Source organism: Erigeron canadensis, chromosome 3 (assembly GCF_010389155.1).
Source record: "Erigeron canadensis isolate Cc75 chromosome 3, C_canadensis_v1, whole genome shotgun sequence".
Taxonomy (NCBI): Eukaryota; Viridiplantae; Streptophyta; class Magnoliopsida; order Asterales; family Asteraceae; genus Erigeron; species Erigeron canadensis.
In genome coordinates this window covers 6,628,073-6,652,610 of record NC_057763.1, presented here as the reverse complement: position 1 = coordinate 6,652,610, position 24,538 = coordinate 6,628,073, and the positions used below count along the sequence as shown (strand labels likewise).

Sequence of the window (24,538 nt, the reverse complement as noted above, 5' to 3'; positions counted from 1 at the left end):
AAGTAAATGAGCTAAAAGGTAGCTTTAAGATAGGAATATTTTGTTTTTTTCATATAGCAAATTATAACTGTTTCTTAGACTTTTCCCTCGCCATCATAAGATATTTACCAAGTGAGGTTTGAATCAAGGAAAAAACTTCTGAACATGTTCCTGCTAGACTACTTAGAGATGGTTCTTTTACCAAAATGATGTGGTATCAAAGATTTATGTCCGTATATACACACAGGAAGAATTAAATTATGATGATTAATATGAATTTGCAACCTGTGCATATGTTTAAACACTATGCATTGTGTTTGGATTACACTAAAAACAATTTAGAATGTTAGAATATGAAACAAGTAATAGGATGAAAAGCAACTAAGGGTTACAGAACAGAGGTGGTGGATACAAGGCCGACATGCAGTGTTGTGTTAAGAACTTCAATGCTACACTATTGTATTAAAAGTTCAGATCTATAGACGTATAACGACTTGGATTGCTTGTATGTGTTTTTAAAAGCGCTTTGAATGAACTGGATGTATCATAAGTACTTCATCCCCCACTCTTTGCTTTATGATATTATCACACTTAATAACGGTAAATCTCACTTCACAAAATATGATCTAAATAATGTTCTCGTCATTACTCGGAGGCCATTGTGATCTCATATCTCTTCATGAGAGGGGTCCCTGTGACCACAGTAGACCTGGTGATTACTTCTGATGAAGACCAATTTGAACCACCACCATTCCATGCTAGTCGAGCCAAAGAATCATTAGCTTCATTTACCCCTGAAAATAAATACAAAAAAGGATTTAAAGGCTCTGGTACCTCTAAAGCTCCTTCCAACATTTTCACAACAATGCTCATCACTGGCCTAGTCTCCGGCCTATACTGTACACAACATAGAGCTACCTTAAGAATCCTTTCCACAGCTTCTTGGTCTTGTTCCTCAATTCCGCAGACTATCATCAATTCTTTCAGTTGTTTCTTTTCATGTTTATCCCACACCCATTTCGGGAACCACTGCTGACTATCACCCAGAGTCACGTCCATGTTTCTTCTCCTCCCTATGATCTCGAAAAGCAGCATGCCGAAACTATAAACATCACATTTGTGAGAAACCGGGAGAGGCATCCAAAGCTCGGGTGCAGCATAGCCTGGGGTACCCCGTCCTCCTGTCATTGTTATATGAGTGTTATCCCTGTTGCAAAGTTTGGCTAATCCAAAATCGGCTACTTTTGCACAAAAGTTAGAATCCAACAGTATATTTCCTGGTTTGATATCATAGTGAACTATTCTCTGAGGACATTCCTCGTGCAAGTATGCTATGCCTCTTGCAGTTCCCACCGCAATCTCTTGAAGCTTCCCGAACCCTATCATATCCCCTTTGTTTGATTTAAACAAATGGTTATCTAAAGATCCATTAACCATGAACTCGTATACGAGAGCCCTTAAACTTGACTCAAAGCAAAACCCAAAAAGCCTAACAAGATTAAAGTGATGGGTTCTTCCCATTGTGCTTACTTCCGCCATGAATTGTTCTTCTATTCTCTTGTCAGAGCTCCCTTTAAGTACTTTCACTGCCACAGCCGTTCCATTGCTAAAGATCCCCTTGTAAACTGTCCCAAACCCGCCTGAACCCAATAAGATGCTGAAGTTTTCTGTTGCTATTCTTAGCTGCTGTGATGTAAACCGAATGGGCTTTTCTCGTTCCATGTTGTCCAGAAATTTGACCATGGTCAACGGAATAAAACGGGCGTCATTAACCAGTGGATCCACTCTCATCTTAGATCTTCTATGGCAAACATACACAACGATGGCTATCTTTACCACAACCACTGCAAAAGAAGAACCATTAAGATCAACAAACTATTCAAAAACTTCTCCCATGATTAAAGATCGGGTAGAAAAACTTACCAATGATGAAAATAGCAACATCGACATCGTTTGACATAACGCTACTATGATTATTAAAAATTCAAAATGAAACCTTTAAAGATTCGAAAATTGATACAGTTTACATGGAGTCTTATTCATTGACACTGTGAAAAGTTCCATACACAAATTTTATGTTAGAACTTGTAAGCTAGAGTTACATTAATATCTTGAACAACCGGAGACAACGCCAAGGTTTAGCCAATGAAAATGACATGCCGTTTTGTTATTTCAATCTTCTACAGGATATCCTCAACAATGGTATATCCATTTGATTTGGTCAAGAAAAGAAATACTAAGTGAATTTGTTTTTTCCCTGACAAAATTTGGATGGCATAGATAAAATGTTTTATTAAGCTGTATGAAAATAGCATATTACAACTTTATACGTTAGGTTTATATTGGGTGGTTGGGACAGATGACAAACAGATGAGACAGAAGAGTAACTCTCAGGGGAAACTTCATGGGAATGTGTCCTACTAAAACACTATTTGGGAGTAGGGATGGCCATGGGTCTATTTTACATAGACAAAACTATAACGGATTAGGGCTAAAGAGCAACGAATACCAAGTAAATAACCAATCTTTACAATCATTGTCGAATGTATGCTAGTTTACGTTTACATGAAATATGTGCATACCTTGCCAGTTAATGCTAGTTCATATAAAGATTTTGCATTTCGATTTTGCCCTCTTACCCAGAAAAAAAAAAAAAAACATTTCTTATCTGTTTACTAGACTTGAGCTTTGGTAATATGCTGTGTGTTGGCTACTTCGCTTGTCTATATAGAATTGGAAAATTTATGCATTCGGTCTTGTTTAAAAGAGCGTGTCCATGTAACAGCTCCAATGGCAATGTAATTTCATTCCTCCTAACTCGAGGCATCCCGCTTGGGTAGATAAGTCAAACATATAATCAGACGGGTTATGTAGAGCCAAGCACAGGTCACTCAACCCTGCTGAGATTATATATTTTTCTCCTAAGATTTAGCGCTTTTGGTGTAGTATTGATGTAGTTATATTTATAAATCCGCTAATGTATAACAATACTATGAAGCCGCTGGCACAGGCTCCATCCCGGCATCCAATCATTTGGTACTAGTTATATGCCACAATTGCAACATAAAGGGAAAAGGCGGGCACTTACTTTATACTTAAACAACCAATAAACATCTTTATGACGAAGTGGCCAATTGTAAGCAAAATCAGAAAAAACAGAGCAAGCTTCTAAGAGCTAACATGAAATAACAAAAGTTTGACACCAAATGCAAATGCCATAACAAGTCCTCAATGGCACACCAAATTGCTTAACAACATTCATGCATTGGTATGATTACATTCTATCTATTCTAATATTAACCAAGCAGCACTTAATTATAACAATAACACTCATACCCATTGATACTCTATCACTCAATGTGATTACACTGATGCAATTGTGATCTCATATTTCTTCATAATTGGTGTTTCCATTACCATTGTAGACTTGGATACCGCTTCAGATGAAGACCAATCTAAGCCACCAACATTCCACGCCATTTGAGTCAAAGAATCACCCACCTCACTAACGCCTGACAATAGATGTGTAAAAGGATTTAGAGGATCCGGGACCTCTACAACGCCTTCCAATAGTTTCACGACAATGCTCATCATAGGCCTAGTCTCGGGCCTATACTGAACACAACAAAGAGCAACCTTAAGCATCCTTTCCACAACTTCTTCATCCTCCTTTGCGATCCCGCAAGGTATCATCAAATCCTTCAATTGTTTCTTTTCATATTTGCCCCATGCCCACACCGGAAACCATTGTTGGCTATCACCAAAAGTCATATCCATGTTGTTTCTCCTACCAATGATCTCAAAAAGTAGCATCCCAAAACTATAAACATCACATTTGTGTGTAACTGGGAAAGGCATCCACAGCTCCAGTGCAGCATAGCCTGGGGTACCGCGTCTTGCAGTCATGGTTATATGAGAGTTATCACTATTGCAAAGTTTGGCTAAACCAAAATCAGCAACTTTTGCACAAAAATTGGAATCCAACAGGATGTTTCCTGGTTTGATATCATAGTGGACTATTCTTTGATGACAGTCTTCGTGCAAGTATGTGATACCTCTTGCCGTCCCCAATGCAATTTCGTGGAGCTTCTCGAACCCTAAAATAGTTTTTTTGTCAGCTTTAAACAAATAGTGATCCAAAGAGCCATTTACCATAAACTCGTATACAAGAGCTCTTAAAGTTGACACAAAGCAAAATCCGTATAGCCTAACCAAATTAAACTGATGGGTTCTTCCCATTATGCTCATTTCAGCCATGAACTGTTGCCCAGTGCTCTTGTCGGAAGTCCCATCGAGTACTTTTACTGCTACAGGTGTGTTGTTACTGATGATACCCTTGTAAACAGTCCCAAAGCCACCTGAACCCTGTTTGATAGTAAAGTTGTCGGTGGCTATTCTTAGTTGCTGAGAGGTGAACTGAATGGGCTTTTCCCTTTTCATGTCATCCAGGAACTGGACCATGGCCAAGGGACTAAACCGAGAGTCATCTACTAATGAATCCTGCTTTATGTTCTCAACAGGGTTTACTAATGGCCCTTTTTTCTTAAAAGATAATATAAATAATAACACGCAGTAGGTGACCAGTACTATTAGAATACTACCTGCAAAGAGAAACCTAGTACATTAAGATTTAAAAATATGTTAGGCATGTTAAGGCACCCTAATGGTCTGAGAAGAGACCCGGGTCCAAACCTCATTGGGTAGAAACCTTAGGAAGGTTAATTAGGGAAAGAGTCTAGTAAATGACCATGGAATTTGGTTAGGGACTTAGGTTGGTTACGTCAGTACGAAAAACTCAATCCTTTCTGGGAAGCATAAACAAGGACCCCGATCCATTTTTCTAGAATGTCAAATAACAAGTAAATTGGTGCCCTCAATGTTTGATTCCTAAGATGGTGCAATAGAACTTACCTATGGTTAACAGAACAGCTTGAACAGCAACACTTGACATAATGTTAGAAAGAAAAGAACATTATCTATAAGCTTGGAACTTATATATGAAGAGATTAATTTTTAGTAATTAGGCTGTTTGGAATTTGTGTTCTGTTTGTTGCAGTGTCATTATTCATTAAAATCTCTGGCATAAGCTTAGCAATGGTGGACCAATATAATATGACTTTTGGAGTCTTGGTTTTGTTGTTATGTAATCATTTATTGTAAGGCTTGGATCCAGCCATTCTATTGCTAGCTAGTCGCCATAGTCTATCACATCAGTAGCAGTATTATTAGTTCCATAAGTAGAACCCCGAACTCAATTCCTGTACCAGTATGGAGGTAGTCTAACCCACGACCAACACCAATGCAGATCCAGAGTCGTTGACGCCAGGAAAGACGGGTACCAAGTTTATGAAGATGATCACCCAATGCTCCATTGGGCATATATTCATAGACAAGGATAAACTCTTTTTCGTAACTACAATAACCGATCAAAGACACTAGATAAGCATGACGTAACTTGGATAGCATTTCAACTTCAGCCCAGAACTCGGATTCCCCTTGGTCAGACATAGAATCCAAACGTTTAATGGCAGCAACAACTAGCTTTGATCCATTGTTGATGTTGCCTTTGTAAACATTTCCAAAACCACTGCACCCAATTACTAATGATTCGTTAAAGTTTTCGGTTGCTAAAAGAATTTCAGGATAGTCTATTTGACGACATGGTTGTGACCATTGTACCGAGGTGTAGTTGGAGGTCGAAGGCTTGGACCCTGCCATTATATTGCTAGCTAGTCGCAATACTACTATTAGTCTATCAGTAGCAGTATTATTGGTTCCATAAGTAGAAGCAATGACCTCTAGATATAATTTTAAAGGATGATAGTAAACTCACTGGTAGATGGGCCCATGCATGTCTTTTAGGACAAAATAATGGCCTTTTAGGACCCTTTGTAGGACGCTTTTAAAACAGTGTCCTAAAAACTCTTTAATAGGACAAAATTATATTTAAGGTCCTTTTATAATACAAGTTAATTAAACGGTGTCCTAAGAAGTTATTTAATATGACACTTGATTGTCAGGGATCCTATTATAACATAACCTAATAGGACACTTCAAACTTGAGTTTTATTAGTCTAATTTTATAAAACGCTTATTTAAGTCATCAAACAATAGGTTTAAAGAACCATAATTTGATAGTATCCTATTATAACATATAACTTAATGGGACGCTTGACATTTCGGTTTCATTAATTTAACTTTTGTAGGACGCTTATTTTTTGTGGTATTATCATCATACATAATAATAGTACACTTGATATTTAAGTCATAAAACAATAGTTTTAGAAAACCATTATTTGATGGAGTCCTATTATAACATAACTTAATAGGACACTTGACATTTGGGTTTTATTAGTCTAACTTTTAGAGGACGCTTAATTTTTGTGGTATTATTATCATCCACCGTAATAGGACACTTGATATTTAAGTCATAAAGCAATAGTTTTAAAGAACCATTATTTGATAGAGTCCTATTATAACATAACTTAATAGGACACTTGACATATGAGTTTCATTAGTTTAACTTTTATAGGACGCTTATTTGTTGCGGTATTATTATCATACATCATGGTATAGGACACTTGATATTTAAGTCATAAAACAATAGCTTTAAAGAACCATTATTTAATATAGTCCTATTATAACATAACTCAATAGGCCACTTGACATTTGGGTTTTATTAGTTTAACTTTTATAAGATGCTTACTTGTTGCGATATTATTATCATATATCATAATATAGGACACTTGATATTTAAGTCATAAAACAATAGCTTTATAAAACCATTATTTGATAGAGTCCTATTATAACATAACTTAATCGGACACTTAACATTTGGATTTTATTAGTTTAACTTTTATAGAACCCTTTATTTTTATGGTATTATTATTATGCAACATAATAGGACACTTGATATTTAAGTCATAAAACAATAGTTTTAAAGAACCATAATTTGATAGTGTCCTATTATAACATAACTTAATAAGTTACTTGACATTTGGAATTTATTAGTTTAACTTTTAAAAGACGCTTATTTTTTATGGTATTATTATCATGCACCAAAATATAGGACACTTGATATTAAAGTCATAAAACAATAGCTTTAAAAAACCATTATTTAATAAAGTCCTATTATAACATAACTTAATAGGACACTTGACATTTGGGTTTTATTAGTTAAACTTTTATAAGATGCTTATTTTTTATGGTATCATTATAATGCAACATAATACGACACTTGATATTTAAGTCATAAAACAATAGTTTTAAAGAACTATAATTTAATAAAGTCATATTATAACATATTCTAATAGGACACTTTACATTTGGGTTTATTAGTTTAACTTTTAAAAGACATTTATTTTTTATTGTATTAATATTTTTTATATTTTATTGTTTTCTTTATAAAGAACACTAAACCTTTTCTACTAAATCCACTTAGAAGATTTTTTACCTTGAAAATACTTTAGATGATTTAACGAGCAAGATTTAAACTATCCAAATTTTTTTACCATATTCTAATAACCCACTCAACACGTATAAACTGTTCAAGATTTTTTGCCTTTTTTTATGTGGGTAAAAGGGCATGTACCCTTGGCAAATATATATAATAAGAGAATAAAATAATACAAAAAAGTATATGCATCCCCCTAGGAGATGTCACTTTACAAGAAGAATTAGTGAACATTTCAAAGCATAAAGCTAAGATCAAAAAATAAGAACAATAACCAATTACCAAAAATATTACAAAACTTGAATATAACATAAAAAACATAAATGAAAAAACAGTTGTCTTCAAATAAATCTCTCTTCACGGCTCTTTTCTTCAGCTCCGCTGGTCCATACGCCACAACCCAAAAACCAAAACTATCAGCCTATAATAAAGCATCAAACATCATAACTCTTGGCCCACAAAGACAATTCCATAGCCCTAAACCAACAAATCCCTTGTACCCATAATCCAAGAGGCTAATTAAATAAATCCAATACCCAAGCCCAAACCATCGAACAAAAACCAACTTATCAAATACAAATATAAAGTTTATAATTGTAAATAATATGAACTTATCCTACTTGATTTCAACTTAACGAAACAGAAGTAAACACGGTATATAAGAAAATAATCTTACTTATGTCATTCTTGATTTCCAGTAACTAACAAGGACACATAAAACAATTTCCTACAGAAAGTGAATCTACTTCTAAACACCAAACAAAAATACTTACAATACATTATAATTTTTTTCTACTAAAATCATTTTGTCACCAAGGGATATTAGCAGTCAGACTTAATACCAGCGAGGTCGCCGTTTTTCTTGTTTTAGATGTAGAAAAATAAAAGTACAGAAAAAAAATCTTGCAAACTTTTACTCAGATCAGATTCGGTGTATCGAACCACCGCTCTGATACCAACTGAAAGTCCCAAGTTTGCAACGATTATATGATTAAAGTAAATTATACTAGAAATGTAAGGCAAGAATGTAAACACGTTTGATCATATGTATTTATTAATTAAACAGTGAATACATGGTCGGTTTACAAAGAAGAAGAAGAGAAAATACTTGTTAAGTTTTTGAACACACAAAAACTTAACTGTTCTACAATAAATGAAAGAACACAGGAAGTAACAATTGTAGAACAAAAAACCAACAAGAGTTGCGGCTAGGTCAAGTGATTCTTTATATAGGCAAAGATGAGAATCACATGACAACCCGACCAATAGATGTTGACACATGAAGGTTGTCAACCATCTATTGGAGGATGGTTCAGATCTGCAGAGTTCTTCTTTCTTCATATTGTTTGTTTCCTAAAACAGCATGAAAGAGAAACTCCTTAGTACTAAATCCGTATAAGGTCACATGGCTTCTTCTTGATCTTGCACCACGCGCCCTTGTTTTCCCGCCCATATTTGACTTACAAAGTATGACAGAGAGTCATTGAACTTATCCTTTAACTAGAAGATAATAGAGGTCGTTGAGAGCTCGCTGATGAAGTACCTCGCTGAGTCTCTCAGCAAATCCATGACTCAACAATCTCCCCCTATTCGCTGAGGAGACTTAGCTAAATATGAGTCGCTTGAAGTAATTAGAATAACAAGTAAATTGAGGGAATGTTGATATTATATATATGACAAACACTTTTACAATACACATCATTTTCACAAGAAATTACAAGACTTATTTACTCCCACTGACATTCTTCCTTCGCTTCAATGAATGCTTTATCCTTTTGTCTTTCAAGCTTCAACAATTCTTGATCAATCAGCTTGATGCAATACTTTCTTAACTTTACAAGACATCTAGAGGGAGCAATTCCAATTTCATTGGTCTTGAAAAAGAGTTCATGACCATGGATATTGCAAAAACAGAAACCTCCCAGCTTCTCATCATATGCACCATCAATAAAGAGCGTTCTTGATGGCATCCTGAGATTTAGCATTGGCTCATTTTCAATGTTTGACTTAGGCACAGCTCTGAGAATAGAGGGAAGCTTAGAAGTTGCTTGACCAGAGGCTGTCCTCTTGACACCAATTTTCTGTTGCTGAAGAGGATGAGGAAATGGATGTCTTGCAGTGCTGAGCAGGGAGTCTTGGACTTTATATTTTTGCTCCATTTTTCGTGTGTGCTTTATCTGCTCGCCTTCCATCTTGATCAAGGGATCATATGTTACACCCATCTTGTCCTTGATCAACTTAAAAATTTCAATCCATTCAGTTGGCCCAAGTGTATCTTTGGTGACATTTTTCAATGTATATAGCTTGGGCACACCTTTTCTCTGAATGCTGAGATTCATTCCTTGTTGAGTGAGCGAGACCTTGACAAACATGATCTCCTCTTTTCTCTGCATAACTTCCCATGATTTGAGGTAGAGTCTTTGACTTTCTTCAAAGTTCTTTGTTCTGTTGGCAAAAGAACTCTGCCTCTTTCTTCTTTAGTGCTTCAAGACCACCAGACTGCTAAGCCAATCTTTTTACTTCATCATAAGCATCTTTTAGTTCCTCACCAACAATCTGCTCACTTATAAACTTCTCAGTAAGTTCTTCTTTCCCTTTTCTTTTGTTTCAGTTCTTCTTGAAGTACAATTTCTGTGGGAGTAAGTTCAGCAGTTGTTGATGATAGTGAGGGATTGGGAAACGCTCCAGACATGAGCTTTTCTTGTTGTTCCCTTGCTGAAGAGGGAATCTTAGGGGGCTTGCTTGTAGTGGTCACAGCTGCTTTACCTTTATCAGCATATTTCTTTTCAAGGGCAGCATGGAATTCAGCAGTTGGCTTGAAAGTAGAGACATTAAGTGGCCTTGCTGGTGCACTGTCAGCAGCGAACACTTTTTCTTTGACTTGCTCCCCCTCAACATTTGTTGTTGGTTCAACTACCTTCTCAGCAGGCTTAGTTTCTTGTGTTGTTGGTGGGACCTTATCATCAGCTTTCTCCCCATTGGAAGCAGCTGAGGAACTCGCTGCTGCTACTCGAACTTTTTTGAGGAGGGCCAGCATTTCAATCATCATGCCTTTCAAGTTGCGAACCTCTTCTTCAAGTTTTGTGGTTTTGTTGACAGATTCTTCAAGTAACTGCTTGTCAACAGCAACTTGAAAGGGTGTTTGAGAGAAAAGTTTATTTTTTAGAGAAGTCATCTCTTGGGTGATAGAAGTTTGAAAATCATCTTGGTGTTTGGAGAGAGAGGAGATAGTGTTGTGTAATTGATGGAGATGAGTAGTGAAAAGAATGTTTGATTGAGAGAGTTGTTCTAGAGATGACAAAAGACCAGGAATTTCAGCAACTTTGACTGATTTAGCCACTTCTTCCTTTAGTTTATCAAGTGAAGCAGAGATAGAAGAGTTGGAAGTGCTGACACGTTTCATGTTGTGGTCTAGAAGAATTTGGTTTCTTGTAAGCAAGCTTTCATGAGACTTGTTTTGATACTGATGTTCTTTGATAATGCCAAAGACCTTGTCCTTCAGCTCAGCCATTTCATCAACCATCATATCATTACCAGCAATCAACTTCAGAAAATTGTCATGAGAATCAATATGCACCTTAGCGACTTGATCGACTAGCCAAGCATATAAGTACCCGTGTCTATTGCCTTGGCTCTGGCAAATTTTCACTCTTCTCAACATTTCCTGCAATTGACACGTTTCAACATAGTCAAGCCTTGGAACATCAATAACAGTGAAGGCATGTTGAAGGTCTTCGTCAGCAGTAGGGACTTTGAGAGCCTTTATTGAAACAGGATACCTAGCACAAGGAAGCTTGAAGAAGTCTGGATGATGCAATGGAGGCACCTCCATGATGATGTCATCATTCAGCTCTTCTACTTCAACATAGACTGTTGGCTTTATTCTTTGCAAGTGACAGAAGTCTATCCGTCGTTGAAGCTCTTCATCAGCCAATTCTTCCACAAACTCTCCAAAATAGCCAACTTGTTCATGAGAAAATGTGGGCCTTGGAGTGTAGCTTGGTGGAGGAGGCAAATCACCCAACGACTCTGAGATATCTTCAAATTTAGTTGGAGGAGAGGCAATCAATACATATCCCAAGTCAGCATCCAAGAAACCACTGACATTGGCGTCTTCTTCAATTTCCTTTGTCGCAGCGAGTTTGATTTCAGCATCATTATCTTGGAGGTCAAACTCACTGCCCAAGTCCTCATCATCAAACTCCATCACATCAAGAACATGTGTCTCGATCCCTACACAAACAACTTTCGAGACATCTGTAGAAATTGGGGGAAGGGAACCTGGTGCTTCAATCTCAGTGTGTTGTTCCACCAAGACATCATTGGTCGTAGAGTTTGTTGACTCTAGCATCACCTGTGATCTGGCTGCTGTCAACGACTCAGAGGGTAATTGAGAAGAAGGGGAAGTATTTAGGGGTGGAGATGGACTTAGACCTCTAGTGGGTTGGGGTGACCCAATATCTTCACCAACCTCTCTTACAGAAATTTGAGGTGGCTGCCTGTTGTTCCCATTTAACTCATCAACAGTCTGTTGGGAGACTGCTGATGGGGTGGCTTGGGTACTATCGTCCATGGGCGCTGAGGACTTCCTAACCTTTGGTTTGCCCTTTGGTACACTCCGCTTACGTTTTGGGACGTCAGCGGAGGGTGAAGATTGTAGATTTTGAGTTGAGGACGCTGCCTTAGATTTGTTTTTGGTCTTTATAGAGGCTTTGGAGGTCGCTGGGGGGTTTATTAGCAAACCAGCCTCAGAAGGCATTTTAACGTCCACAGCGACCGTATCAGCCACTTCATCAGAAAGAAGTGCTACCTCCCAGTCGCTGTCTTTAGGGTATAAAGAAGAGTTTAGAGAGAAGAGTACCTCTTTCATATGCACAGTGAGGCGAGCAACCAAGTGTTCAGCAGGCTGCTTGTATATGTTGTTACCAACCCTTGCTATTGGAAATGTGGCAGCGTTTGGCAATTCATACTCATCACCCAATGCCTCCTTAAAGATAAGAGATAAAATTCTGACAAATGGCACTGTGTGAGATCTATGGTTCATGCTGATCTTATTCTTCATATCATTGAAGATCAGCTGGCCATAGTCTACAAACCTCCCTACAGCGAGAGCATGAATAATCGGCATCGATGTAGATGATGCCTGATTATAAGATCCTGATGTGACTAATTTATACCCAGTACCCACATCATTATTGGCCATTTATTTATATGTTTTAAGTCTATTTTGTGTGCATTTGGCGCGTTTATGGTGTTTGTTAGTGGTTTCAGGCACTTAGCAGGTTACGTGGTCATTTGGCTCACATTTGGAAGACTATTGGCTAATACAATAATCCATGAAGTCGAGAGTTGATTTATGCAAAAGAATTGATGAAAGTGGCGAGTTGAAAGTTGAAAATGAAGTTATCGAAACCTTAGTGTTGACTGCGACGCAGTGGGCTATGTCACTGTACCACTGCGCCGCAGTGGTTACTTATGCATGAACAAGTTTGAGGCAGAGATATTTGGCTGCGCAGCAGTGGTCGTAAACGAGGGCGACTGCGGCGCAGTGGTGCGTTGGTCAACGGAGACGAGTCAAGAACTATGACTGCGCCGCAGTGGATGGCATGCACGAGCCCACTGCGCCGCAGTCGCCCATGTTACATACGAAGGGAATTGCTGTGATATTTGGCTGCGACGCAGTGGAGGCCTTCACATGACCACTGCGCCGCAGTGGGGGTTGGTCAACAAAAGTCAACGGCCGACTTAAAGCCTTATTTTTCAAGAGGTATAAATATAAACCCTAGGCACGAATTTCAAGGCATTCAAATTCTTTCTAGGAGCTGCTCTATCAGGATTCTTCCTTCTCCAATCAAGTGTTTCACTTAGGCGGACTCATTGAAGATATTACGGGCATCCATCTAGATCGTATCTACATTATTGTCTTGCAATTTATTTTCTTCAAACAATTGGTACTTCATGTTTCTTTTCCATTTCTTTGATTATTGTGAATTGATCATGAGTGGCTAACTGTTTAATCATCCACCTTGATGAAACTAGACGGATAATGTGATTGCTATATTTTTAATTCAAAAGGGTTTATTTAATTATCGTTGTTCCGTGATCTTGATGGTTTTTATTCTTTTCATTTAATTAAAATCGATATTGGTTGCATATGATTCTTCGTTGGTGGTACCAGTCGAATGTGTATGTGATTTTAAAACGGTTACTTGTCTATAAGTAATTATCACTAGTTCATGGTATGATAGTGAATATCATTTTAAGAAAAGATTAAATTTGTCAACGTGATTGATATCGGTTGGTGGTACCACGTTATTGTCACATAGGTTCAATTGATAATTTGATAAGTAAATAAAAACTGATTGTTAGGAGAATTGTCTTGGTCTTGGTGGTACCGGCTTGGGTAATTCAACTAGTAGTTAGGTGATTCGATAAATTATTCATGGATGGTGGTACCACGTGAGTAGTTTAATCGTGTCACGACTACCTTTCAAACTCTAAAGAATTTGTTCCTCATCAAATGCAATCACATTTGAAGTCAAGGGAAGTCAAGGTGGATGACTTTTAATTATTTCGTCTGAATCTTTCTTTAATTTTATGCAATCAATTGGCAAATCAATTTGTTTAATTGTAAAAGGGAATTTCGAGCAACACCTGTTTTCCAAACCATTTAACAAGCAACTAATCATTTCACAGTCCCTGAGAACGAACTCAGACTTACCTCTTTGCTATATTACAAACGATCGGGTCCACTGCCCGTGAGTGCGTAAAAGTTAGTTCTTTGGTAGTTTTAGTTTACAAATATAAAAGCTCGATTTTGCACATTAAGTTTTTGGCGCCGCTGCCGGGGATTGTGTGCCTAATTAGTTGTTTATTTTATGGTTTGATCCTTCCTCACGCGTGAGGAAGTTAATTGCTTTATTAGTTAGACTTGTTTATTTGAATTATCACAGGTGCATTTGACGCTTGGTGTTAGTTGTGTTTTGCAGGATACTGCAATAGTTGATGATTTTGCGTTCTTCGGGGAGACCTCTTTTTAGTCCACTAAAAACTCCACCTAGACGTAGGATCAACTACACGGCACCACTAGATTGGGACGAAGAAGGCTTCTTTCTTGAGGAATTCTTTGACCTTGCACTTGTAAAAGAAGAGATGGCTGACAATCCCCCAATTGATCTGAATGATGTCAAGTATGGAGACCGAACCCGAAATATCCCTTCGGCTCGTGGTTCTGCCGTTAGAACACCGGCGGTCGATCAGAACTTTAATTTGAAACCAAATCATTTAAAGAGCATCGAGGAACAAAAGTTTGATGGAAAGAAGAAGTGGGATCCATATAAGCACTTGGAGAGGTTTGAGAAGTTGGCACGGCTATACCAGTATGGTCAAAACCAAATGAATGCCGTGAAACTTGAAACTTTTCCTATCACTCTTACCGGGGAAGTAGAGGATTGGTTTAATGATCTTCCCGAGAATTCAATTACAACTTGGGATCAACTCAAGGAAGATTTTATCAGAGAGTTCTACTCTGTTAGGACTCAAAGGCAATTGGAAAACTTGATTAGGTCTTTCATGCAAGAAGATGGGGAAGATGTGGTAGATGCATGGATCCGTTTTAAAGAAATGTTAAGGAATTATCCGGGTCATGATTTGACCAAGGAGAAATATGTTGAATTGTTCTTCGATGGATTGACCAAGGCTTCAAAAAGAGAGATGGGATATGCTTTTGGTGGAAGTTTCAGCAAGATCACTCCAAATGAAGGTTTTGACATTTTGGAGAGGATGGTGAAGGATAATGCGGCCATGGATGATAAGAGGTTTATGAAGAATGAGAGCCGATTCAAGCAAAACAAGGTTGCACGGGCCGATGGAAGCAATAGTTCTAGTGTAATTGATGAGATTCAAGCTTTATCGGCAAGGATGGATAAAGGTTTTGCTAACCAAGAAGCGAGGTTTGGATATTTAGAACGAGATGTGAAGGTGCTAGCTGATGGATGTGACCATTGTGGAGACATACACTATTCAGAAGAGTGTCCCAACCGGGGACCTGAAGATGTTAACTTTGTTCAGAATCAACAAGGAGGTTTTCAGAGGAACACCGGTTTTCAGAATCGGACATCAGGTAACAATTCCTATAACTCTTCTTTTCCTGCTAATAGTTCTCGTTTTTCTGGTAACAGGTAGCAAAGGAGCAACTATCAAAGTCAGCCACAGCAGCAGGAGATTAGGCAAGGCCAAGGATCGAGTTCTTCCTCTTCTATTACCGATCCTAATGCCGAGCTGAGAGAGATGATGAAGCAAATGATGAGTAATCAGATCGAGACGAATACAAGTATCCAGAACATAAGGGAGGATACTCGGGAGTTGAGTGAGAGGATAGACAGGATTAATGGCAAGGTGGACATGAATGCCAAGAATCAAGATATTAATTTCAAGGATCTTGAAAGTAGGATGGCTGCTCTAACTAGGCCCCAGGGTTCTTTGCCTAGTAACACTCAGCAGAATCCAAAACAGAATCAAGGATCCAGCAGTAATCAGAAGTACACTCCACCACCTGTTCGTCTGGAGCAAGCGAAGGCCATTACTACTCGTACAGGTAGATCCTATGCCCCTCCTCCTAATCCTAATGTTGTTGTCTCAGATGCGCAGGATACAGGAAATGAAGAAGCTGAAGATGTGGACGAGGAGATTGTGATGGAAGATCAACCGACTGTGAAGACTCCGGTTACCCAACCGGAACCGGCGGTGACACCCGAGGCTAAGCCATATAAGCCTAAGGTTCCATTTCCACAGCGGTTCAGGAAGGCCAAATTAAAGGAACAATATGATAAATTTGTTAACATGATTAAAAATGTTCATATTAATGTGCCTTTAGTTGATTTGATACAGGGAATGCCCAACTATGCAAAGTTTATCAAGGAACTCGTTACGGACAAGGGAAAGATGGATGAGGTGAGGGCGACATATCTAAATGCTGAGTGTTCTGCTATCTTGCAGAATCAACAGATTCCGCCTAAGCTTGAGGATACAAGGAGTTTTCTTATAACGTGTTCCATTCGTACTTTGACTTGTAAGGCTTTAGCAGATTTAGGTGCAAGTATAAATTTGATGCCTTACTCGGTTTGGAGTAAGTTGGCTTCCAGTATCTTGAGACCCACTCGTATGAGTATAAGACTAGCTGACCACTCTTTTCAGTATCCCATTGGGATTGCTGAGAACATGACTGTCCAAGTAGGTCATATAGTCTTTCTTGTTGATTTTGTGATCCTGGAAATGGAAGAAGACACTAAGATACCCTTGATTTTAGGTAGACCATTCCTTAACACCGCGGATGCTATCATCCGGGTGAAGGATAAGGAAATTTCATTGGGTGTGGGTACAGATAGAATAGTGTTTAATGTTGAACGATCTATTAAGCATTCTTACTTAACTGATGAATCTTGTTTCAGGATTGACGTCATCGATGATGCTTTGGATCAGGAGTTTCAGGAGTTCATGGAGACAGAAGTTGATGAGGAGCTAGTTTGCTTGGGAGCTGGGGACATTGATGATGATGACTTGTTTGCGGAGGTGATGGCGCTTGATATGGATGAGTCACATCCAGAAAATGAGAGTTTTGAAAAAGTTGTCGCTGATGGGAGCTCAAGGGTGCCAAACTCGGTTGATGTACCCCCTACTGATCTGGAGCTCAAGCCATTACCTGCCCACTTGGAGTATGCCTACTTGGCAGGTAAATCCTCTTTACCCGTTGTCATCTCGTCCGCACTTTCGAGTGACGAGAAGAATCTTCTTTTAGCCGTGCTTAGAGCTCATAAGCGGGCTTTTGCTTGGAAAACCACCGACATTCCAAGTATTAGTCCTGATTTTTGCATGCATAAGATAGATTTTGTTGATAATGCTAAGCCCGTTGTCCAGAGATAAAGGAGGCTTAACCTGAATATGAAGGAGGTGGTTAAGAAGGAAGTGATTAAGCTTTTAGATGCGGGGATCATTTTCCCGAAAGCTGATAGTTCTTGGGTAAGTCCCGTCCACTGTGTTCCCAAAAAGGGGGGCATGACGGTTATTGAAAATGAAAACAATGAGCTTTTGGCCACTAGGACTGTCACGGGTTGGCGGGTTTGCATAGATTATCGTAAATTGAATGATGCCACCCGTAAGGATCATTTTCCCCTCCCTTTTATTGATCAAATGTTGGAAAGACTTGCCGGAAATGCATATTTTTGTTTCTTGGATGGGTTCTCCGGGTATTTTCAAATACCCATCGACCCGAAAGACCAAGAAAAGACCACTTTCACATGCCCATTTGGCACCTTTGCTTACCGGCGAATGCCGTTTGGTTTGTGTAATGCCTCGGGCACCTTCCAAAGGTGCATGATCGCTATTTTCCAGGACATGCTTGAAACCTCAATGGAGGTTTTCATGGATGATTTCTCGGTTTTCGGGGATTCCTTTAGGTCTTGTTTGCATAACCTAGATAAGATGTTGACTAGGTGTGAAAAGGCTCGTCTAGTTTTGAATTGGGAGAAGTGTCACTTCATGGTGACCAAGGGAATCCTTTTAGGTCATAAGGTGTCTAGGGCCGGAATAAAAGTGGATAGGGCTAAGATTGATGTGATAGCCAAGTTACCCCCACCTTCAAATGTGAAAGGGGTACGTAGTTTCCTTGGCCATGCCGGTTTCTACCAGAGATTCATTAAAGATTTCTCTAAGATTACTCGTCCGATGACCCACTTATTGGAGAAGGACATCCCTTTTGTTTTTGATGAATCTTGTTTGAGTGCTTTTCAGGTGTTGAAGGATAAGTTGACCAATTCTCCCATTATGGTTGGACTGGATTGGAATTTACCGTTTGAGCTAATGTGTGACGCTAGTGACTATGCGGTTGGAGCTGTGCTTGGGCAAAGGGATGATAAGCATTTCAAGTCGATTTACTATGCTAGTAAGACCTTGAATCCCACCCAGCAAAACTACACCACTACAGAGAAGGAGTTACTAGCGGTAGTCTTTGCATTTGATAAGTTTCGGTCATATCTTGTACTAAGTAAAACTGTTGTTTTCACTGACCACTCTGCTTTGAAGTATTTGTTTTCTAAACAAGATGCAAAGCCTAGATTGATTCGATGGGTTCTGTTGTTGCAAGAATTTGATATCGAAATCAAGGATAAGAAAGGTGCCGAGAACTTAGCTGCTGATCATTTGAGCCGGTTAGAAGACCCAGACCGGGAGGAGCTTCAAGATGGGGAGATTAAGGATCACTTTCCCGATGAATATTTGAATGTGATTTCTAGTTCTGATGAAGCCCCTTGGTTTGCTGATATTGCTAATTATTTGGTTGCAGGTGAAATACCAAATGATTTTTTGGGTCAACAGAAAAAGAAGCTCATATCGGACGCTAGGCATTATTACTGGGATAGCCCATATCTGTTTAGAATTTGTGCAGATGGTATGGTCAGGAGATGCGTTGCAGGAGCTGAGACTAGAGAGATTTTGGATGCTTGCCATTACGGGCCAACCGGAGGCCACTATGGTCCGTCAGTTACAGGTAGAAAGGTTTTTGATGCAGGTTTCTATTGGCCGACGGTCTTCAAAGAGGCCCAAACGTTGGTTGAAACTTGTGACATTTGCCAACGCCAAGGAAGCATCACAAAAGGGGATGAAATGCCACAGCAAGGGATTCAGGTATGTGAAGTTTTCGATATTTGGGGCATAGACTTCATGGGACCATTCCCACCGTCTAACAAGTCCCACTACATCCTAGTTGCTGTTGACTACGTGTCTAAGTGGGCTGAAGCCAAGGCTTTACTTACAAACGATGCGCGGGTAGTCATAGATTTTTTAAAACAGTTGTTCAGTAGGTTTGGTTGCCCTAGAGCCTTAATTAGTGATCGTGGGATGCATTTTGCTAATCATCAATTAGATAAGGTTCTTAAACGTTATGGTGTTCATCATTACTTCTCAACTTCTTATCACCCACAGACCAGTGGTCAAGTGGAGAACACCAACAGGGCTTTGAAAAGAATTTTGGAAAAAACGGTCGGGGATAACCCCAAGGTTTGGTCAAAAAAGTTAGATGACGCCTTGTGGGCATTTAGGACCGCTTTTAAGACGCCCATTGGCACGACGCCATATAAGTTGCTCTACGGTAAGAATGGTCATTTACCGATTGAATTAGAGCATAAGGCGTATTGGGCTTTGAGAAATTTGAATCTGGACATGATGGAGGCCGGTGAACTTAGGTTGTTGCAACTCCATGAGTTCGATGAGCTTAGATTGGGAGCTTATGAAAATTCCCGGCTTTACAAAGAAAAGACCAAAATTTATCATGACAAAAGGATCCGTAGGAAGGAATTTAAGGTTGGTGCAAAAGTGTTGTTGTTTTTGTCAAAGTTTAAAATTAAACAACCGAAATTGACTTCTAGGTGAATAGGTCCTTTTGTGATTAAACATGTGTATCCGTCCGGTTATGTTGAATTGTTTAAAAGAGATGGGAATGGATCTTTTATTGTGAATGGTCATCGTTTGAAATTGTATGTGGAAGAAGAACGGGAGGAAGGGACGATTGAGGAGGTCCCCATTATTGAATCGGAAACTTAGAAGTTGGTCGAGTCTAGCTCTAGACTCGTAAATAAATTAAGCGCTTCTCGGGAGGCAACCCGTGTTTGACTTTGTTTCATTTTCAAAAAATTTTTTTATTTTTTTTTTATTTAGTTAGTTTTAACTTGTTTTGTCAAGAAAAGTGCAGGTGCAAAAATTTGAGGTGAAACTGATAAAGGTAAGTAAGTTAGAAAATTTTTTTTGTAAGTGAAAAGGTTGGTTCCGGAACAGTAATATTTGGCTGCGCCGCAGTGGTCAAGGTAACTAGGCCACTGCGCCGCAATCATACCAATCGTAATGGGATTTTTGCCAAAACCCTCACTGCGCCGCAGTGAGGGTGTGAACGGGGTCACTGCGCCGCAGTCCCCACCTTTTGTGTCCGAAGTGCTTTGTGACCCACTGCGCCGCAGTGGGTGATGGCCGAAGCCACTGCGCCGCAGTGGGCATGTTTGACTGGTCAAGGGGTTGGGTAATAAAGTAAGGAAAGAGGATAAGTTTTTTTTTATTTACCACAAAATTCAAGGCTTCCCTTTTCTCTCAAACAAAAGAAACGTACGGGTATACAGTAAAACCCTTAAAAGCCTCCGAAAAACCCTCTAATCCACCCTCAAATCTGCTAGTTTGATTCTTCATATCTTAGATTATCATACATTCTCATCTATCATGGCAAGAGAGGTAAGATTTCTTGACTTTTCTTTTTCTTTTCTTTTATTTTCGTTTTTATTTAAGTTTTAGCTTTGTAATTGTAAATTTAATTGATGGGTTTGGTTAGTTTGATGTCCCGCTCCGAAGAACGCCGTCAAGCACAAGAGGGTCAAGGGAGCCGTCCCGCTCCTAAGAGATCTCGAAAGCAAGTTCAAACACCGGCTTTGCTTTGTTTTGACGAGATAAATGAAAGGCATGCATACTTGAATTTCGAGCAGATACCTCAGCCCCACAAGAACATCTATTTGAACAAGTTGTACAAGATCTTCAGGCACAAGGTGTGCCCACCAAAGTTTTTGTCTCAATTTTACATTCAATACTTTGGGCTCGCTGATGATTTTAAGGAGTGGTTTTCGCTTGGAATGCGAGTGAGCAATAGATTTGTCAACTGTAATATTTGGGATAACGTTTTCTTGAATCGAGAACCGGTTTATCGGGAACTTTGCTTGGAGTTTTATTCCACGTTGAGATTGACTAAGGAGTTAAGTAAAGTTAGAGATATTTTCGAGGAAAGGATCGTTATGTTTATGTGCGGGGGAGTTCAAAGGAGGGCTTCAATAGCCGAGTTTGGAGCATATGTGGGCATGTATACTATGCAGGAGCTTGGTACCCCAGCTTTTAGGGAATTGTTGAGGAAGGGGTATCGTGTAAAAGTGGATTTGGAAGATGGTGAGTCTATTCCGGCGTATTGGTCTCAGATCTCGAGTGGTAATCAATGGGTTTCGGGAGGTTATGTTAGTGTGAATAAGATTCAAAGTGTAAGATTGCGCTTGTTGCATCGGATCTTGGTGACCTCATTCATTCAGAGATCATCACATTGGGATAAGGCGTACATGTTAGATTTATGGTTGATGAAGTTGTTCACGGAAGGTTCTCCCCGGAAGTTTGCTCTTCCCCCGATGGTCTTGTTGGATCGGATGTGTAATCATTCTGATTCCGAGCTTGTGTTGGGGCACTTTATTACTCGGATCTACAAGTATATGGGGATTTTCGATTCGGAGGATTGTCAGACCTATTTGTCCATTCTAGTGTATCAGGTTGAGTTTACTCGTCAGGATTTGCTTAGGGCGAGGATTCTCAGGAAGAAGGAAGGGAATATTCCTGATAGATTGGCCGAAGATGCAGGAGAGATCGGATCACCACCATCGGAGGACGAGGATGATGAGGATATGGAGGATGCCCCGCAGGAGCCTCAGCCACAGCCACAGCCACCGAGGAGGCGTGGCCATACTGATATTGATTTGACACCTTTGACCACGCAGTTGCAGGACATATACGAGGGTCAGCAGTCTAGTGCTCGAGCTTTTGCAGATTATCAGCGCCGGATGGATATGGAGGTCTCATGGTTGGGTTCGCAGAATGCCCGCATTGACTATACACTTGGATATTATCAGCCGATGTGGCAGACCCAGTTTGAGGGGAGACAGTATGTGCCACCAGCGGAGATTCCTGCTTTTGACCCAGCACCCGTCCGTGTGCCACCTTATAGACAGGATGGCGGATCTTATTTTTCTACACCTGCTCAGATGGATTTCTTTTCTCAGCCCCATGATTTCGGAGGCTCTCCTAGGGGGCCGGTCCAGTTTGGGCGTTACACGGGTGGGGATGGTGGCATTTCTACTTCTATGCCTTCTTTCTTTGCAGGTACTGGTTCGGGATTTGCTGATGCTGCTACTGGTTCTGGACATGTTGGTGATCAGCCAGATACAGGTTATGGAGGTAGTGGATCGGGACAGGAAGAAGACCGCAACTGGGTGACCGATCTTTTTGCACCGCCCAGTTTCACACGTCCCGGCCATTATGATTGATGATGCTAGAAGGTGATGACTTCCGTCCGGATCCGTGGGATGGGGTCATGTGATGGTTAATTGGTATTCATTCATGTTGGTATTTTGGATGAATGTACTTGATACTATTTCTCCCTTTCCTCTTTATTTCTGTAGTATCCACCCTACGGGGTGATGAGACATTGAACTTGTTTTGTTTTATTTTTATTTTTTTTAGGATTGTATGTTGGTTGCAAGAACAATAGGTTGTTATGGGGCTTATTATTATGACTTCATTGTTGATGTGTTATGCAGCAGGTATGGATGGTTGTAGTTTCACCCAAGTGTGGGGGGGACCCCTTGATTGTTGATTGTGTGATGACATGCATATGCTGGCAGTAAGTTCAGCACCGCATTGTGTTTGGTATGTTTGATGTATTCGACTTTCGCACATTCCGTTTTGGCACAAGTTGTTTATCCCGCTCACCAAAGTGTCCTTCCTATTTCGGAAGTGCCATTTGCTATACGGGGTCGATAACTTGTTTCAACACGAAATGTGTCCTTATTCCGGTATGTGCTTTTATTTTTTCGATTTCGCTTACCCCTATTTCCTTTTGTGACCGAATATGGACATTGAGGGCATTGTCCATCTTAAGTGTGGGGGGGTGGCAAATAGGTTTAAGCTACCGGGTATGTCACTTTTGTTGTTTTGTCATTGAGATTCCTATCGGTTTCGTTGATATGTCCCTCTCGTAGGCCTTTAGATTCTATCCAGGGGTTTGAGTTTCTCTTTTGAACTCTTAACTGTGATGTGCATGTTTGAAACTGGTATTATCAATTTGGCGGGATAATAGAAGCTGATATTGATTTTTAAACTTGAGTTGAACTTGTCCTTGTGGTAATTTGCTTTTGACATTTAATTGATTACTTAATAAGCAATTTTACTACAAACTGTTTCCTTGACAATGAATGGTTATTTGGCTAGTCCTTCGGGATTGATATCATTACTTGCATACTCATATATATCCAAAACACCCAAATGTGAGATTTCATCATTTCATATATAGTTGTTCAGGTGACGGTTTTGGTTTGTTTGCCTCGTAAATACGTCCCTCTCTTAGGCTCTTGGATTTATTCGGGAGTAAGGGTAATCATTTTTGATGCCTTGCACTAGGATGTGCGTGTTTGAGGTATTTCTAAGCCATTTCCGGGGTCTTCTATTGATGAGAGAGTGCAGGTGATGTGTTGATTCTAGAACTTGGCCTGGTGATCGTGACGAGTACATTGGATGACGAATTGGCATTTAGGTTTGATTACACATCTTTCTTTCTTTCTTTCTTTCAATTTTTCTTTTGTATATCCACACCCTTATACAACCTTATACAATTATACATACAACTTTTCACCTTTCCTTGTACATTCACATATCTTTGAACTTAACTACTCCACTGTAAATTCCCATTCATACTTGTAAACTAAACCTCACTATACCTATAATCTGGGGGGCCGTTGATTGTCATGGTTGTTTGGATGGTTTGGGAGAGTTTCATGGGTTGATTTGTGAATTATTCTTGTCTATGAGGATATGTGAACGGGTTAAGTTATTGAAGATTATCTTGGGTTGTTCAAACAAAGAAAGTGAAGAGTTATAGACATGTTATCATTGTAAGAGGTTATTTACTAGTAGAGTAAAAATGGTTCTAAAAGAATAAAGAGAATGAAAAATACAAAAATATAAAAAAAAAATAAAAAAAAGAGAACTCGGGCTACTAGTAAATATTTCTCATTTCTAAATGTCTAGGAAGTTTGTTGTATTATTTTGGAGGATTTGGTTGTTTGAAGTTGATACAGCACAGTGGTATCGGGTTTTGCTTGGCTAGTTTGGGTTGGTGGTTTGATGACAATCAATGGTATGGGTTTATATTAGATTAGTTTGTGCACTTAACATATCCATTATATACTTTTTCATTTTTCACAATTATCATCAACGTTCAACCATAAATTCCATTTGAACATATTCATATAACTAGCCTTAGTTTAA

General features: G+C 39.3%; 3 protein-coding genes across 3 annotated transcripts; all 3 read right to left on the bottom strand.

The window, feature by feature from the left end:
• Window positions 1-473: 473 nt before the first annotated feature.
• Window positions 474-1,785, bottom strand: LOC122590474 (G-type lectin S-receptor-like serine/threonine-protein kinase At1g34300). The gene has a single exon (XM_043762676.1). The coding sequence runs from the start codon at window positions 1,768-1,770 to the stop codon at window positions 625-627; it is 1,146 nt and encodes a 381-aa protein (XP_043618611.1). The 5' UTR covers window positions 1,771-1,785; the 3' UTR covers window positions 474-624.
• Window positions 1,786-3,162: 1,377 nt separating this feature from the next.
• Window positions 3,163-4,598, bottom strand: LOC122594207 (G-type lectin S-receptor-like serine/threonine-protein kinase At1g34300). The gene has a single exon (XM_043766676.1). It carries the CDS (start codon window positions 4,438-4,440, stop codon window positions 3,343-3,345), a length of 1,098 nt encoding a protein of 365 aa, XP_043622611.1. The 5' UTR covers window positions 4,441-4,598; the 3' UTR covers window positions 3,163-3,342.
• Window positions 4,599-5,184: 586 nt separating this feature from the next.
• On the bottom strand, window positions 5,185-5,697 carry LOC122591437 (probable receptor-like protein kinase At5g38990). The gene has a single exon (XM_043763705.1). It carries the CDS (start codon window positions 5,695-5,697, stop codon window positions 5,185-5,187), a length of 513 nt encoding a protein of 170 aa, XP_043619640.1.
• Between the last annotated feature and the right edge of the window lie 18,841 nt (window positions 5,698-24,538).

Excerpts from the sequence above, each read along its gene's own strand:
- LOC122590474 (XM_043762676.1), bottom strand. The coding sequence starts at position 1,770 with ATGAGAGTGGATCCACTGGTTAATGACGCCCGTTTTATTCCGTTGACC.
- LOC122594207 (XM_043766676.1), bottom strand. The coding sequence starts at position 4,440 with ATGGTCCAGTTCCTGGATGACATGAAAAGGGAAAAGCCCATTCAGTTC.
- LOC122591437 (XM_043763705.1), bottom strand. The coding sequence starts at position 5,697 with ATGGCAGGGTCCAAGCCTTCGACCTCCAACTACACCTCGGTACAATGG.